Here is an 18,001-nt window from a genome sequence, read left to right as displayed (position 1 = left end):
CCCTCACAGTCCACAATATCTTATTTCTCCCACTATCTCTGTAATAAAGTGCTTTGAACATGTGTGCAAGCTCAACCAGTGAGGAAACTAAAGTGAAGCGACAGTCTGTTGAGAGAGCTGTCATTATGACTGGAGAAGGACTTTAGGTCTGATGCAATGCAGGCCCATCTGTGACTACCCCTGTTCTTTAAGTTCTCTTATTGTATGAGTTTTATCCAAAGAACTGATGGCATTGCTGCAGAGTTGTTATGCCTGTGTTTCATAACTTCATTAACTGATGAAATGTAAATGGACTGTTTTTATATAGCGCTTTTCTAGTCTTAACAACTACTCAAAGCACTTTTACATAGAACAGGAACCATTCACCATTCGCACACATTCATACACTGTGGCCGAGGCTGCCACCTGCTCATCAGATAAACACTCACACACATTTACACGCCGATGGCGCAGCATTGAGGGCAACTCAGGGTTCAGTGTCTTGCCCAAGGACACTTCGACATGGGACTGCAGGACCAGGGATCAGGGCCAGGGATCAGCAACCGCTCTATCACTGAGCCACAGCCGCCCAGGCTACAAGGAGAAAGAAATCAATTAAATGAATGCAACATAATTGTCTTACATGGTTAACCTTTGCAGTGACATGGTTTCTACGTGGTCTTCTTGGCAAAACTCAGGATCACTGACAAGGACAAGGAGTTCTCAAACAAGTGAGGAGCACTTTATTTCCTCCATTAGATCACCCCAAACATTTCAGTGGATTGGGATTGAGTGAAATGGAGTAAGATTTTAAACTGTGCTGATCTACTGTCTTTGGTTTTTATCTGACATTCTCCTGATCTTTACAGAAATAAACTGTGTAATTTTCTCCTAAGTGATACTCCTTTAGGTTTATGATGTAGTATATGAGGTTAGGACATTTTACGTTATAATAGTCTGTGAACATGCAGTTTAATAACTGTCTCGTCCAGGATTCAGGAGTGTCAAGCCAAACGGAGATTACGACAATAATCCCAGAAGTACTGTAATGGTCTCTTCAAATTAAAATGATACAGCAAAAAATAAGTAGGCTACTCCAAGGCATTAATTTAGTCAGGGTTAATTTTTATTTCCCGAGTGTCGTTTTCAACGTTTTTTTTATTTGAATCGACTACAGGTCGTCTGTATGCTCATAAAAAGTATTTGGTTGAATGTGTGAGTCGGTTTGTTTTCTCAAAACCTGTTGCTGCAGTTTTATACTGAAAACACCAAGCGGAAGTCGTCGCATGCACTGTGGCTACCATGACACTGGTCCTCCTCTGCGTTAGGCTGTTGGGAGGCTGGATTAGGATGAAGATTTAGGAGTCACATGAACGTTCTAACTGGTATCCACTTGTTGCACGCTCTTCAGTCACGCTCAGTATTAAACTGTATCGCGCTGTTGAGTCGTTTCCATTTTTAATTTCCAATTTTTTTAATCTAATTTTTAAACTTGCTTATCACGCGTTTTTATCCGGGAATTGTTGTTCTACTCTCCGTTGACTTCCAGTGCAGACACCGACCCGGTTGCCCTCAGTGTTTACCATGCTGCAAACTTTACACAACTGAAACCTGTTTTGTGATGCGAAACGTTTGCCGAAGGAAATAAGGTTAAGCATTAATTTAGTCACCATGACTGAGGAGAGCAGAAATGAACACAGAGCTGAGAGCGGGAAGGACTTGGAGAAGCAGCTCCGGTTACGAGTGTGCGTCCTAAATGAACTTTTAAAGACCGAACGGGATTACGTTGGGACACTAGAGTTTCTTTCGGTGAGTTGTGAGAATCATTTTAACCCGAGACGGGCAAACAAAAGTGCACATTTTACTCAAGAAAATGAAAACCCAAAGCAAGCAAACAAACACAGAACAGCCTGTTTAGTATGCATGGTGCATCGGGCTTCAGAGCAAGAACTCGTCTACTAACGTTAAGTGTTAGATGTTAACTTTAATAACCTGTGCAAACGCCCCTGCATGCTAATAATGTCAGCAGGATGCCTGACATAACAATCAACTTTTACCTGTAATACTCTCTGAACCCATCTTTTTGATGGAGATATTAACTTTTCAGATTGCAAGTGTGAAATTGGGAAAGCAAGCACGAAGAGACATGGCACAGCTTTAGTTCTTGCACAGCCAGTGGGATGTTTAATCCTCTTCTCAGCCTGCTCATAGGCTGTTAGAGGTTCACATGTGGTTTGTCTGATCAGAAACTATTTCAAGTCGTTTGGGGCACTAGATTATTGAATATTAAAAATGCAGATATACCACAAAATCTAATATGTTTCTTTTTTAAATGACCATTCAGTATTTATTTTTTTTTTCTATTCTGGCAGTGTTGTACCATGTAGCTACACCTTGAAGTTACAGTTTATAAATCAACCTTTGCAATCATTCCATATTAGAAAGCAACTTTTAATCAACTTTTAATAAAAGAGCTGAAATTCATCAGGAAAAATTCTATAATTACATCTGTATTTCAGCTCATTGTGTCTTTGTAACAGCCAGGCTTGTAACTTGTGCTGTACAGCATGACTATTCCATCCATGTAATTACTCCACTTCACACACAGCATAGAAAATACAGTGTGAGTGTATTTTGCTGCTTCCTTTGCCAACTTATGATCAAATCCAGAAGTGTGGGGAGTTCTGCCAAAGCACAGGTGGACTCAAATGAGAACCACTGGAGCTGGCGCTCAGCTGGCAATACATCTCCTGCTGCGAATGATGGGATGTCATCTCATCCGCTTTACATAAAATAACACCTAACCTCAAAGACAGGAGGGAAGGGAAACATTGGAAATGTCTCCCGGTTAAAAGCAGAAAGCTGTGATAAGTTGTTACTGTGTAACAGTTGGTAATCAAGTCTTATTTGACAAAGAAAGCTGTAGCTGTTGAGGATTTTATAACACTGATATGATGTGATCTGGACTTTGCAATTTGGATGGCTTCCACTGTATTTTCTCAGCAGTTTCATCTTCTTAGTGAGATGGGAACTTTGCGGGGAAGTCAGGTCAAAGGGGCGCCTTATTGTGTGTCATTAAGAGTGCTATTTCCCAGACCACATGTATTGTGTACACCCTGACCTCCCTCCCACTGTCCAGATGTTTCCAATGGAGGACAGAGGGACCAGGGTGGGAATGGAGCTCTATCTGCCCTTTTCTTAGAAGTGGCATCACTGGAGAAATGGAGGAGGCGATTACATGAGGGAATGTGTCCTCTGTCCTGGTGGTGGGGGGTTTAGGGAATGCGGCCAGCCCTCCTTTATCTCCCCTGTGGTGCTGGAACTGGGATTCATTTCAGAAGTGACTGATCCTTACAAGGCAACTCTGTTCTGGCCCAGGAATGTCGGAATGGATGCATCAGATTAAGATCTGACATCGAAAGATTGCAATTGTTGGTTTAGCTGCGTGTTGGAGCTGGGTAATGATAATAAAGAAGCTAGAAAGTGAGAGAAAAAGACAAAGAGTCACTATTATCCACTGTCTTATCATCTGGTAGGTCCTAGGAAGTATTGTGGAAGATGCTCAGGATGATCAAAGACAGCCCCACTGCGGAGAGGGGTCATATTAAAGACTTTCATCTGATCACACACAAACACACGGTTGCCTCCCCCGCTTCCTCTACTGCCACGCTAGAACCAGCTATGAACCACACAAGGTTCTGTGTGTCTGGAGGTCAGAATGGAGGACACCCCGGCCCCCCTCTGTGCGACTCCCTGTTGGGATAATCCAGGGGACTCCGAGTACCAGCAGGGAGAGAGTTGAACGGGATATTGCTTGAGGGGAGAAGGGAAAAGGGTAGAGCTGATCACATAGTAGTAGATTTTGCCAGGAGGGTGAAGGGTGGTGGGGGGGCGGGGGCTTGAGTCTCCGCAAGTGGCTGGGCTTGGTGCCTTCTCTTGTAAACCATATTTCCTGGAGGAGGAATTCCTCTGAGGTTAGGAAATGCTGGGGAACAATGAGGCGCTGGTCAGTAGCCAAAGTTGAACTGTAGAGCAGAGATTGTTGCTGCTGATCTGTGGGACCCTAACACAATGCACCTCGGACATACCTTACTATTAAGGTAGTAGAAAACAACATGGATGATTAGAGCAATTTGTCCCAGGACAGTCTGAGCCTATTGTGTGGCGGTACCTAACCTCCCGTGGGAAAATATGCAGATTACATCTTGAAGGTGTCATTATTGGAAAGTCTAAATTTGACTTTCTTTGGATTAAAGGACCACTTTTCAAACTGTGTGTACTAAACTTCCACAGTAGTCGGACAGTGAGAGGAAGGCTCTAGGGAAGCTGTTTAAAAAATATCAGGCCTATCTCACATAATGAACAATTATAGCTGGAGACAGTTGGTGGCGGTGGACACTGGTGTTTATCTTGGACAGCTACGAGCCAATAAAATGATAGTCATTCTTAGAAATGTCTAAATGATGGGAACAAATCAAGACATAATGTAAGCAGTCATTTTAATGAGGCCTTTCTACAGTTTTTGTTTTCAGTTCTCAGTTCTTCTTTTCTAGTCACAGTGTCAAATGAAATAATTTGCATAGTCTCTGACATTGTTTGCTGTTGATAGAGAGATTGAAAGCCATTTGCTTGCACGATAAGCACTTAGGAGGGAGAATGCAAGACGGGACAATGGAGGACATCTTTTATGTCCTGATTCTGGAGGGAGATCTGAGCCACAAGTTAACTTAATATATTCCAATCCAAAGAGGTTTGCAGTTCATTAAGTGGTCCCTCAGCTGCTGCCTTCCTCTCCTCCCCAAAATAAGCCTGTTTAACTATGAAGCAACCACAGAGTGTAATGTTTAAAACATTTTTAATCTCTATTGCATGAATTGAAATGAAATTAATGTGGTTTGAGACATTGCAATGCTGTGGAATCTCTTTACCCTCTTGTCATTCTCTTACAAAACAACTGCTCATCAAGGGATACAATGTAAGAAGTATTGCATGTGTATTCTTACATCTTTTAAATACAGCTGCATATGATTATGCTTGTTTTATATTCTGGACTTTATGTGGAGAGGTAACTGTCAACAAACATGTTGGTGGCCACTTGAAGTCAGTAGTGTCTTTTCAGTGAAAATGGCTGCAGGAAGTCGTGAAATCAATTCTAACGGAGAAAGCAGCCGCCAAGAAGGATATTTTCCTGGCTCTCAGGAACCCAGGTGTTTAAGTGAACCCTCTGTGTATTTGTATATAGAGGTTCCGCGTCTCTCTCTGACAGACTTTGGATTTGTATACCTCTTGGCCAGGACAGTCAGATTAGCCCAGCAGCGACCAAGAAGTTTACTCTTTTGCTTGTAGCATATGACGAGTTGGCAGTTAAAGGAGGTCAGGTTGAGGGTGGGGGGGGACAGACAGCTAATGACCCAAAAGGTCAGGACCTCTTGTTCCTATCCTTTTCCTGTCTGTTAATCTGTAGGCTCCATGCCAACATCCAACTCCCTCCTGTGTTCTGATGGAAACAGGAACAGAAGATGCTGATAGTCGGTACGTCCTGATTTGATGGAAACACACAAACAAATACAGTATGTGTAAACAGAGAAAACCCAAGCTTTCAGTGTGTCTGGGCGTGTGCAGTATCAGGCTATATATGGAGGCATGCTATATTTGTGTTGGAAGCAAAATTGTACTTTTAGTTTTTAATAAATCCTTAATTAACTGAGATGAATTGAACTAAAACTATGAACAAGGTAGTATTTTACTCACACCTTAAAGCTAAATTGTTTATGTCTTAGGGGTCAGAAGCCAGAAATGTTAAGATCTGTTGGAGGAGGAGATGCTAGGTTAAAGAGGGCATTGCAGTAGTTGTTTATGTTAGTGTAATGAGACTGACGCCACATGATATCGCCCCTTGTACATTTTCTACTTAGCTATTTATATATATATATATTTTTTTTAAGTATATCAGATAAGTTTCCACGTGTGTGCTCACATGATGTTGGTGTGTTTGGATTGGTTGGTTTTGAGGCTAAGGGCGGGTGCTTAGAGCCCGCCAGTGGCCTTTTACAGTTGCTTACATTAGTAAGTCTCCATAATGGGCTGCATTTGGTGATAAGAGATTCCACAGAAAGCAGTTTATTCGCACAGGCTGCTGTTTCTGCCCTGATTGCTCTCTTCTTTCTTCCTTAATGACTTCCTTTATTCATTTATGATTACGCCATCATGCCGTTACTCGTTCCACACCTACCTCTTATGCACACTACCCTTCATATACCTCAAACCTCTCTTTAAGGTGCTCTTTCTTTCTTGTTCTACAGAACTGTGTCCCAGAGGGAGCAGTAACTGCATATGGTCTATCGATTAATTTGGATGCTGTGTTGACAAGAAGTGTATTTTTTCCGGTTTTTTTTCTATGCAAAGGTGACCATTATGATCCATACCAGGCTAGAGCTGAGTGTTTCCCTATCACTGTCTGGCCTTAATCTTGAACTTCTTCTAGAGGCTGAGTGTATTCCTGTTTTATTTGTATATGTGTGTGTTTTGTAAAATAGAGAGAGTAGCAGAAGAAAGAAATGGGAGCAGAGACAGAAGTGAGATGTTTTTCTCCTTGACTCTTTTAAATTGGATTTGGTCAGTCTCTGCTCTCTGAGAATACAGACAGGTTCTCTCTTGTGTCTGTCCACAGTATGAGGCCCCTGAGCTATTGATGTGGCTCACTTGCATGTCAATTTCACACCACAGCCACAACACAAGCGACCTGCCTGATTATAAGTGTAAATGCAATAAACTGTATCTCTGTTTGGTCATATGCATGTTTATTTTGTGCCTTTTGTGCCACAATGCATCAGTAGATGTTAAACCTGTTTAGCGCCCCATCTTAAAGATAAATCTGTCTTTAACTAGCCTGAAGATGAATGATAGGAGGATTAGCTCAGTGGCAACAGAGCCCTCTCCTTCTGAGATTTTTGCATCAACCTTGAGTCCAATTAAATCAATAAAAACACTGAGTAGGATTAGCCTTTATTTTCTCATTGAGCAGTTCTGCTCTGGCAGCTTCTGTGTTTTACATGCATTTTGATATTTTATACATTCATCTTTACAAAAAAGAAAAGAAGATTTAGCCATTTCCTAGATGTAGCAAATTGAGCAAAGTGATTACCATTGGGGAAATATTAGGTAACATGTATGCCTACATCCAAGTTGTGGAATTAGTAGAAATATTGAACATTGGAATATTGTAATGTTCAAAAAGAGTGAGAGTTAATGTAATTTGATTTAAAGGATTGTTTCCAATATTTTGACCTGTGTGTAGGGCTTGTGTTGAACCACAAACATTTAGCATGACCAAAATATGCACTGAGAGCCGAATGTTGAATTGAACCGAATTGGGCAAAGTTTCTGTAATATTGCTTTAGTTTAGACAACATTTCACCTTAATGCATTTGGCTTCTTTTGTTAATGGAATAGTTCATTACTGATAGTCCGATACCACACTTGTGTATGTACAGTAAATATGACACTACAGCCAGCTGCTGGTTAGCTTAGCTTGCTGGTTAGCTTAGCCTCCAAACTGCTGCTCCAGCTAGACATTCAGCATTAGTTAGAGAAAAACAAAGTTTTTACTTTGGTTTTTGTATAGTCTAGTCTAGCCTATGACTTAACTGATTTCTATTTGATTAGTTTTACACCTTCTTTCTGTCAGTGTAAAATCGTTTAAGTCCCACAAGAAGGTTCTTGCACTGTAGAGAGTTCTCTTGCTTTTGTCTCAGAGGCCTTTTTTCAAGCAGGATTTCCTTCCTTCCTGGCCCTCCCCGTCTTTACATTGTTCTCCATGTTTCCTGCTTCAGCGCGCACACACACACACACACACACACACACACACACACACACACACACACACACACACACACACACACACACACACACACACACTGCATAGGTGATAGGGCTGCAAGGACCCCTGCATTGAACCTATAGAGTGGATTTAACTCAGGAGGCAGAGTTGGTGCTATGCTGCTGCCCAGAGGAGAAGGCAGCCTTTGATTTGGCCAGTGCCAGCTGCCCGGTCACATGGTGCTCACGTGCGATAAGTAGAAGAGTGGCGGGACTACGGTAGACACTTGTCAGGATGTTCATGGAGTGTGAAGGGGTCATCGCCACAAGGGGGGCTGTGTTTTTTGCTGGCATGCTCTGCCGCAGGGAACACACACACACACGCACACGCACACGCACACAGACATGCACACATGCTTACTCAGATCAGTATGCCTGCAGTGTCTGTTTAGTGCTCTCAAACCTGCTTAGGCATTGCCATAATTCTGCATGGCACTGAAATTTTTTTTTTTTACAAATTAATTAAATGCTTGTCTATTGCTTATCAGACAGATTACGGTTATTGTTTGTGAAAGAATTTACCCAATCTACTCAAATCTGATTCTGAAACAATTTTAATAAAGTATCCCCAGAATGGACACGTTTGCATGTTCTCTCTCTCTGTGGTTTAAACTCACACTTTAAATGTCGTTCATGTCTCTGTCCATCCAGCATTTCTGGGCTCTGAATCTATAAACACTCAGAGCTGCCCAGCCAGACATGATGGAAAATTCCACTTCACTCTGAATTATTTAATTAAGCACTTGAATGAGATTTGCTATAGGAGCTCTGAGAGTTAGACAAATGTCTCTGTCTCAAAGCATGCCTTGTCTTCAGACATCCTTTTCATGTCTTCTTTCTTTCTGTCTGTTTTATTTTCAGTCTCTGAAACAATTTTCCCTAGACAGTGAGTAAGCCTCTACTTTCCACTTTTAGGTCTTAAACTGGGCTTTCACATTCTTTCTAGTCTAAAGTCACAGTATGTGTGCAGACACTTTAGTTTCACACCTAAAAGGGATAGCTTGATAACCAAAAAATGACCATGAATATGAGGTCTAAAGTCTGGCTTTCTACGTCAGACCCTAATAGAATGTTGTGTGCGCCACCATATCATGATCAATTTTGAGGAGAAAGTAAGACATTTGTGGTGTTGTTGGGTAGGTTTGCTAGGTTTGTCAGTTTAAGTCATACCTGCATGCATTTATTTTGTGGCCACTTTGGGGCAGCAGCTAGTTACTGATAACACTTATAAGCAAAAAGGAAAATACTGCATATAAAATTGTACATGTAAGCTTGACTCAATTACAATAAAAGGAGTTAATGTAATTAGTGGTTTCCATTCTTGCGTATTTGAAAGAATAAGTGGACTAAATCAAGCTGAGGTCTACACTGCTCTGATGCAGCCATGTTGGCGTGGGGCCTCCTGCTCTGTCCATTCACAGACAAAAAAAAGAGGCATGATAAGCAGAACCCTGGCAGGAGGGGGTATTTGTACGGGTGGGCATGCTCTCAATAGTTTTGCCTTTGGTACAGGGAGAGTGGGGGAGAAACTGGCAAAGCACTTGTTCAATTCTCAATTGACAGCGTCCGGTTCTAAGTGTGAGAGAGGCTGACGCTGCAGGTTTTCTTTTTTTCTTGCCAGTCCTGCTGAGATGGATGGCAGACCGGGGCCTCCAGTGGACGAGAATCAAATGAACAACGGGAATCAGATGAACAGTCTGGGTGTGTGACATTTTTCAAGGCCGATACAGATTATTAGCAGTTAAAACCGATATTTGGAACCGATATGCATTTACAGTGAAAATTAAAATCTTTAAGTTAAAATTAAGATTTTGGAATGTTACAAACTCCAACACAAAACCTTGTTTTAAATATTTTAAGCAATTATGTAATAAATGAGAAACTTTCAACATAATACCCAGTAAAAGATAGTCAGATAGTGTTGTGGGCGGGACATCAAGTCAGACTCAGTGGTGAGTGAAACCGAAGAAGAGGGACAGACACAGAGCTGTAGCCGAGCCAAAGTAGCGCATTTTTTAATTCATTAACTTTATCGATTATCATGCAAATAAAACGCTGATACAGATAATCTGCAAACTGCCAAAAAACGGCCTGATAAAAAAAAAAAAACAGCCTGATAATCGATCTATCCCTAGTGACCCTAGTCATGCTTGGGAGTGTGCCACAGATTGGGAGACTGATGATTCTGCTTAGTCATATTGCAGATCAATACAAGGTGCTGGTGTGTGGGTCTGATGGGAATTGTCAGCTATCAATGAGTAATGGTTTGCTTGACTGCACATGAAGATAGGGGAAGCATGGCAGATTAGGTCTCTAAAGACTGTTATCCACTGGAGGCTGGTCTCACGGCTTCATATCCAATTTCACAAGTCAAAAGATCTTCCTAATATGCGGAAGATGTCCGTCATTTATAGTGCTGTGACGGGTGAAATTGAATAGACCCCCATTCTGTCAGGTATTCAGTTTAACGGACATGACCTCAAGCATCATGATCATTTCACGGCAGTGCAAGCAGCTCACCGGGAATCAGGCGCAGACATTGGACACAGACATATTCAGTGGATAAATTGTTTCATTCCAGCTGCTTATGTATTGGCTTACATGCCAGGGTCACTTAAAGGACAATCAACATCTAAGAGAAGAATTTTTCTATACCCTTAGCCGACAACAGTGAGGTCTTGGAGATGCCTCAAAGCACATTGCTTAGTTGGTTTAGTTTCCTTTACACGCCAGCTTGTTCCTGCATTTTCCATTGAAAGAAAGAAAGAAACGTCTTCAACTACGGTATTATTTCAGTCATGTGGTGCTCATAGAGACTGCCTGAATTCTAAAATGAAAGTCTTCCAAAGATAAATGAGCTTTTGTTCACTCAAAGAACCTGTAAAGTGAATACACACTATGCCCTCTGTTGTTAATTAAAAACAGAGAGCCTGCATTGAGCTGGGCAGATGAGCACTAATAGCCACTCCCAAGATAGACATATTAACATTCCCTGCTACATTAAGAGTGTCTGTTTCCTGTATACATTCCCTGAAGACAAGAGGTGCCTGGCTTATGGGAGAGAATCACTGCAAAGAGCCTTTTCTCTCTTTTCGGATGTTCCCCTGTCTGTTTGCAGCATCAGACTGACTCTGTTTGTCTCTGGTCAGGACTTTTTGGCGGAAGATTTATTTATATATATATATATATATATATATATATATATACACATACAGTAGGTGTGTGTTTGGAAGGCTTCAACCCTGCAATGTTGAATTCCGGTTTAAAAGCAGTTCCTCTGTGCAGGAAGTATGGTAAAGGCCCCGTATCCTCCCTACAGGGTTGTTGTGTTAACAAGGCCAAACAAGGCTCCCTTTTTTTCCTTCCCTCTGTACTTCCTCTCTATCTGTTTTTATGCTTTGTATCTTTCTATCAATGCTGCTCTCTCATTTACACACGCACACACACACACACACACACACACACACACACACACACACACACACACACACACACACACACACACACACACACACACACACACACACACACAGCAAATCCAGAGACTCAGGTGTTGCGAGAGCTTTGCCTGAGGGTGCCGAGCTGCTAGCACACCTGTTACATGCCATCCTTTACCTGTTATCACAGTGCTTTAGTTTTTAGTTTGCCATCCTGGGGGACAGATGTAACACACACACACACACACACACGCGTTATAAAAGACTGTTACATTAATGAGCATACCTTCACAGTCTAGTGATTCACTACAGTGGGCGTTTTCGTGTGGAAGCTGTTGTTTGTGTCTCCATCTCCGGCAATTAATTATCTTTGTCTAGTCTTTTTCATTTGTTAACAAGAGAGGATACTTTTACAGATGGTGGATTAGAATACACTTGAATACACGTGTGGTAATATTTCCTATACATTTATTATACACACTTTTTTTACACCACTAAATATAAATGAAAGTGGATCAATTCTTGTATAAACACAGGATGTTTGTGTGTGTTTGTTTGCCAGCTCTCCAATCAGGACAACAAAGCACATCAGTGAATCATCAGTGGACAAAAGAGGCAATTTTGTCCAATAGACTCCGAGAAAGGCCTATTCAATCTTCCAGAGTTTATACTGGTGACCACTGCCAATGATCTCAGATTGGACCTATTTCAATTGTTAGCAATGGATCCCACATCACCACAAAAAAGCAATTTAACTTTGGTAGCAGAAGAAGAAGTTTTAAAATGGTGCTGACATTGCAATGCTTTTTTTACTTTTTAATATAGGTGCTCATTACTTTTAAATTCAAGGAGGGCATAGTGTTCTACAGTAGAACCAATCGATCCACAGGGACCTGAAATGGTTGTTTTGCATGTAATACATCAAACAGTCCCCGTGTTCCCGCCTACTCCTCCAATGGTTTTAACTTGAATGCATTAGCAGATGTTTGAGGCTAGCTTTGTACTTGATTCAAACTAATTTCTGTAGCATGGCAGCAGCTAGATAGCTTTTTATTTTTTATTTTTTTTAAATCAAAGCAATTTGCTGCATCATTTTGCTCTTTTGGATCTGTTTAGTGCTCTTTTCCTCTCAGGGTTGGATTTGTATTCCCATCACAGCCCGTTCTGCTGGCTATGTAATGTGATGAACGTGTGTAACTCCTCTTGCACTCTCTTCATTTTCTTTTCCACTCACTTTATATTCACTATAGCATATTTATTTGACCCAAGCACATGCTCTGGTTTGGCAAATATACTGTACACACACTTTATTTCAAAGTGCAAGAATGTCCATCATTGTCTCTTTTGTTATGTCATTGTTAGTTTATGTGTTTGAGGAAGCAAGTGACCTCTGTTTTTGCTAAACTCCTATGATGTGAATCATCATCTGTTTCACTGAACACAGAGAACAACATATACAGTAGGAATGGCCAGCCTTCCGCTGATTGTATCTTTCCTAACTGGTTGAGAGTTGCCGGGGGGACAACATTGCATAATGTCCATTCACAAAATGTTCTGACCTAGGTTGGCTCAGCACACACTCTGTCGACATGGAAACAGACCCCCAGCCACTTTGTTACCCCTCTGCCTTTCCTTTCCTATATGACACTGAAGTCCAGAGGAGGCTGGACATCATTTCAACTACCCTGAGCAATAAACACATTCAAAGTTTTATTGTCATATGCACAGTAAGGAAACATGTTTCCCTGTACAATGCAATTCTTCCTTTGCTGTTCACAGAATGCTAAAATCTACAGTATGTACTACAAATATACAAAATAAAACAATTTTAAAAGGCAGCATGTGAAAAATAAAGCAGCAATAATAATAATAATAATAATAATAATAATAATAATAATAATAATAATAATAATAGTAGTAAACAGTGCAAATGTAAATAGTGCAAGTTATGAATGTGCAAACTGTAGAAATGTAAACAGTTGAGTACAGTTATGAGTATAAACTCTTATCTGCTGTTTAGTCTGATGGCAGCATGAAAGAAATAGCTCTTTTGTCTGGAGGTCCTGCAACTTCTGTACCTCACCTGAGGGTAGAAGTCCATGCTGGGGATGGGTGGGGTCTTTGAAGATGGAGCTGGCTCTCCTGTGGACTCTGCGATGGTAGATGCTCTGCAGAGAGGGCAGTGGAGTCCTGGTGATCTTCCCTGCAGTCTTCACCACTCTCTGCAGGTGTTTGTGGTCCATAGCAGTAGTGCCGCCATACCACGCAGTGATGCAGCTGGTCAAGATGCTCTCAACAATGCAGCTGTAGAAGCTGCTGAGGATCTTAGGTGACATGCCAAACTTCCTCAGCATCCTCAGAAAATACAGCCGCTGTTGAGCCCTCCTTACGAGCTGTGTGGTGTTAAGTGTCCAAGTGAGGTCCTCACTTATGTAGACGCCCAGGTAGTTGAAGCTGCTTACCCTCTCTACTTCGAGCTCACCGGATGTACAGTGGCCGATGAGGTTTCCTCTTCTTCCTCAGGTCCACTATCATCTCCTTTGTTTTGTCCGTGTTAAGGGTGAGGTTGTTGTCCTCACACCATGACACCAGACTGGCCACCTCCCTCCTGTAGGCCGCTTCAGCAAACACGTCAGCAAACTGCAGTTATTGAGCGAGCTGTCACTGATAGATCAAGGCCTGTTTTCCACTCAGTCCAGTGAGTCACAGTAAGTCGGTGATGGAAAGGTCTATGATGTGGCCTGCAGGTCTGTTAACTGAACCTGAGTTCAGTTTTAGTGTGACCGTAAAGGTCAGATTGTTATCACATCGGAGCATTGCTGCGTCAGGCAGTACAGCCATGATTTCTTCTACCACAGCTTTGTTGCCCACAGCATGTGAGCTTGTGTTGATTAATGGAAGGTAGGGCCACACCAGGGCCACACGCAGTGATCGGACCAATCTATTCATCGCACCCATCTGCTCTGTGAAATGATGAAAACTTGAATGGGGTTTTTAAATGTGTAGTCTCTCCTCAGCCATCAGAGTGACAATCCAGGTCATTATACCTGGACCATAGGGAACAAAAAGACTTTTGGACAGAGTTTTCTTTCTTATTGAATGCTGTTGTGTTGATACATGATTAAGGATAGAAAACGTGTGTATTGTATGTCCAACAAGTAGAAAGGAAAATGTCTGATGGACAAAAGAACATCCTTGCCATTTTTAAAAATCTGTAGCTACTCACACTCTTTAGATGAGTGACGTGTGTGTGTGTGTGTGTGTGTGTGTGTGTGTGTGTGCGTGCGTGTGCGTGTGCGTGTGCGTGTGCGTGTGCGTGTGCGTGTGCGTGTGCGTGCGTGTGTGTGTGCGTGTGTGTGCCATTTCGGAAAGAAGTCTTTCCTTAAATGGCAAATGGAAATTAAACTGTAAATAAATTATTGCTGTTGTCCTACTCTTTTATCCTCTTTGTCTTTTGAGCTCATCACTTTACCTCATAATTTTTCAGAGTATCTTAAAAGGGAAAAAAACACTATTTAAACCTCAAAGAATATTCATAAACTTACATTTGTGTAGCAAAATCAATGACTTGTTTTGTATTTTCTACTCAGTTTAAAATGTCTATCCATCTCTGTTCACCAAAATTGTGATATGGATCACAAACAGCTCCTTTTTTGAGTTTTAAAATGCAATGAAGTCTGCTTGAGATTCAGCAGTGGCCAGTGCCCAGGCATGTTGGATTCCTGCTACAAAGCACATCCAGTCCTAGGGAACAAAATGTGTCCCTCTGGAATTCAACTGGTCATTACTGAGAATGAGGACAAAGATAGTTACCTTGGTGGACCATAGTAGAAATGTTTTTTTTTTAAAGTCATGACTTCTTCAGCAGTTCTTCAGTTCTTCAACATTTTTTTGTGTAAAATTCATCCCTTAAATTTAATTAGTTTTTAGTTAGTAATACCAAAGCTTTAAACCAGAGAACAGATGCTTTGCTCTGTGATGCAATCAATAGACACACCCTGGACGTTCCACTGACTCTGAGTTACAATACTGGATTTGGACGACTCGTACAATGCTAGAAACATTACATTTAGGCTTTTTGCAAATGAGCCGTGCATTTATGTATGCAGCGCTGTCAGGTACTGTACAAACCTGGAAGTGGGCTTATATTCACAGTCACCCTGGGTACTGTTACTGTGTCAATAAATCCAGACAGTCAGTCAGCTTCCCGTTCACTGTCCGTGTCTCCTAACGACAACAACAAGGCAGTTTTGGCAGTCTCTTTGGAAGAGACGTGTTTGTTTCCACAAATCCAATCTGAACTGTCCATAATTCTAGGAATAACATGAACAGGGTTTCAAATGAATTGTTCAGACTTTTGTGTGACCGAGTCTGTTTTCTCTGCGGTGGACCCGAAAACTGCATGAAAGAGCTTTTTAATTTTACACCATCACTTCTGTGTGACAAGAACAAACATTATTTTGTCTTCTGGGTGATAACAGAATTTATTATCTCCATCCAACCAGATTAAGCGCTCCTGCACTCCATTATGCCTTGTCTTTTTTCTTATGTTGTTTACTTCTGATAAGCATCTGCAGTGTGCACCTTATATTTTTTACTTCAGACTGAGCCCCCCATAGCTGTAGATATACTGTATATTTGGTGCTTTGCAGATATAGTGATTATGTCCTGTTGAATAGACTCTTCACTATTAAAACTGAAGTGATAGACTCCCTAATGAGACCATGTTTGATGTCACGCATCTATGATAGGAATGATGATAGGAAGCTGGTTTTTGTTGCAAATTAGCACTACTTTTGCTCAGCTAAGGTCCTGTACTGTAAGACCTGTCATGCCTGTCGAAGTCTGCTCCGTGTTTGCACATATTAGACTTGCTAATCAGATGCTAATGCTTGTGAGTGGCAGAGTTGCAAGGCAGCTACAGAATGGTAATCAGCATGGAGTTGGCCTACAACAAAGAGGCTGATTATTTAAGCCTCTTTTTTTTCCAACCACAAGCCCGGATTCAAACATTCACTTCTACAGTTCCTTTTGAAGTGTTGCTTGACGTCAATACATTGTGATTAAGATGATTTCAGTAATTTCTTCAAGTCATTTTGTTTTTTTTTAACAGAACATGACTTTGTAATTAGCTAGTAATGGAGGTTTTTCACTGATTTAGCCCCGCCCCCTTTCCATCTGTTCACGAATAATCAAGGGAAACTTTGCAATAAGCTTACTGTAGTCCCAAATACTCACTTAGATCTTGGTGTCAAGCAATATTCTTGGCTTGTCTGCTCATTAAAGTAAGCTGTTTACATGTGTTGTGGTTGTATTATGTTGGCTTGCTCAGGTCAGGCTGCCTGCTGGACAACAGATGGCATTATGGCCCTCGGTGGGGCGGTAAAGGGACGTCCGTGGTTAGGGTCAACTGCAAAGACAGATGTAACTTCTTACTGCACTCACAGTGACTTTATGCATCACAATGCCTTTCAGCGTGGAGCTTGATTGCGTTGGTCATGTGTTTATGGAGCTGCTGTTGGTTTGTGTCATGCCGGACCATGAAATGAAGCTTTGTGCTGCTGAAGGGTTTTTCTGTGTAAGAATGTTTTATATTGTAGCACGGTCTCTGTGCCGCCTATTATGTTGTCATGTTTCATTTGGTTTATTTATCTTCAGTGTTGTTAGTCTTTACACTGGGTTTTAGCAGACAGATTTGGCATAATAAAATCCAAGTACACACTTCATTCTACTTAGAGATCTCATCTCTGGTTTTATCTGGCTCGAGTTACTGCCTTTTATGTCATTTGGAGGATACTGGAAATAAAGTTAGTTTTGCGACATGGGAAATGAAAACAAATGTCGGCAAGACAAAACCCAAATCACACACATATGTGTTTTTGTGATGTTGCACCAAGGACTTTTTTTTTTAAAACTTGCTTTCATTCAAATTTGACACCAATATGAATATCAAAAACGTTGTTATTGCTTAACATCGAGTTCGATGAAGCTTAAATTCAGTGGGATTAAATGCAATTTCTTTTGGACTTTATATTTCATGAGAGCTTTAGATTTTTAAGCCTTGCTTTGGATTTCATCATAGCTTCCCCGAAGTGAGGTGCACAGGCATCAATCAATATCAAAGTGCGATGCCACCAATTTGTTTTCCACAGAGCTTTCTACTGAAGATAGATTTATGTCTGCCAAACTGTATCCCAAGCATTGCACACATAAACACAAAGATTCATGTCTGGTACCTTGATGGATGTCTTCTTTTTTAAAAGCTCTCCCTCAGGCGGAGTGCAGAAAATGACTAATTTCTCCTTAGTCACTTTTTTAAGAATACATTCAAAGCACACCTTCTTAATTTGCCATTCTCAGAAAGTGCCCTGAAGCATTAAATGGGTTGTTGAGGGCTTGTGCGGTGAAGCAGCCTGGGAACCAGCGTCCTCAGGGACCGAAGAAAGTAAGAGCACTTCCCATCCATCTCAATTCACAAACTATTGGCTTCTCCAACTCCCATCCCCAGCCACTTAACATTGCCTTTGAAACACCATGAGCTGCAATTATTATGTTTTTTTTTATCATCCAGTGCAAAAGATTGTGTTTCAGGGGTCCATTGTGATGGTTACCGATTTGGTCTGGCAGCCAAGTGTTGCAGCTGCACACCAAGAATGAAATCTATTCTTTTGTTTGTCTCATTAAAGGTGCAAGCCATCAGACGCCAA

The 18,001-nt window shown here is 41.3% G+C and overlaps 1 protein-coding gene across 2 annotated transcripts in view; it reads left to right on the top strand.

Annotated features, from left to right (window-relative positions):
- The first annotated feature begins 1,336 nt into the window (after positions 1-1,336).
- Positions 1,337-18,001, top strand: part of prex2 (phosphatidylinositol-3,4,5-trisphosphate-dependent Rac exchange factor 2) — a 90,884-nt gene continuing 74,219 nt past the window's right edge. For both annotated transcript variants that reach the window (XM_028569094.1, XM_028569095.1), the window contains exon 1: positions 1,337-1,788. In XM_028569094.1, coding sequence (XP_028424895.1) covers positions 1,651-1,788 — 138 coding nt within the window. In that variant the 5' untranslated portion in view covers positions 1,337-1,650. The remainder of the gene's footprint in view (positions 1,789-18,001) is intronic.

The sequence above is a fragment of the Perca flavescens genome, chromosome 22 (genome assembly GCF_004354835.1).
Source record: "Perca flavescens isolate YP-PL-M2 chromosome 22, PFLA_1.0, whole genome shotgun sequence".
Classification (NCBI taxonomy): Eukaryota; Metazoa; Chordata; class Actinopteri; order Perciformes; family Percidae; genus Perca; species Perca flavescens.
The sequence above is the reverse complement of the archived record's forward strand: the minus strand, read 5'-3'. Positions and strand labels throughout refer to the sequence as shown.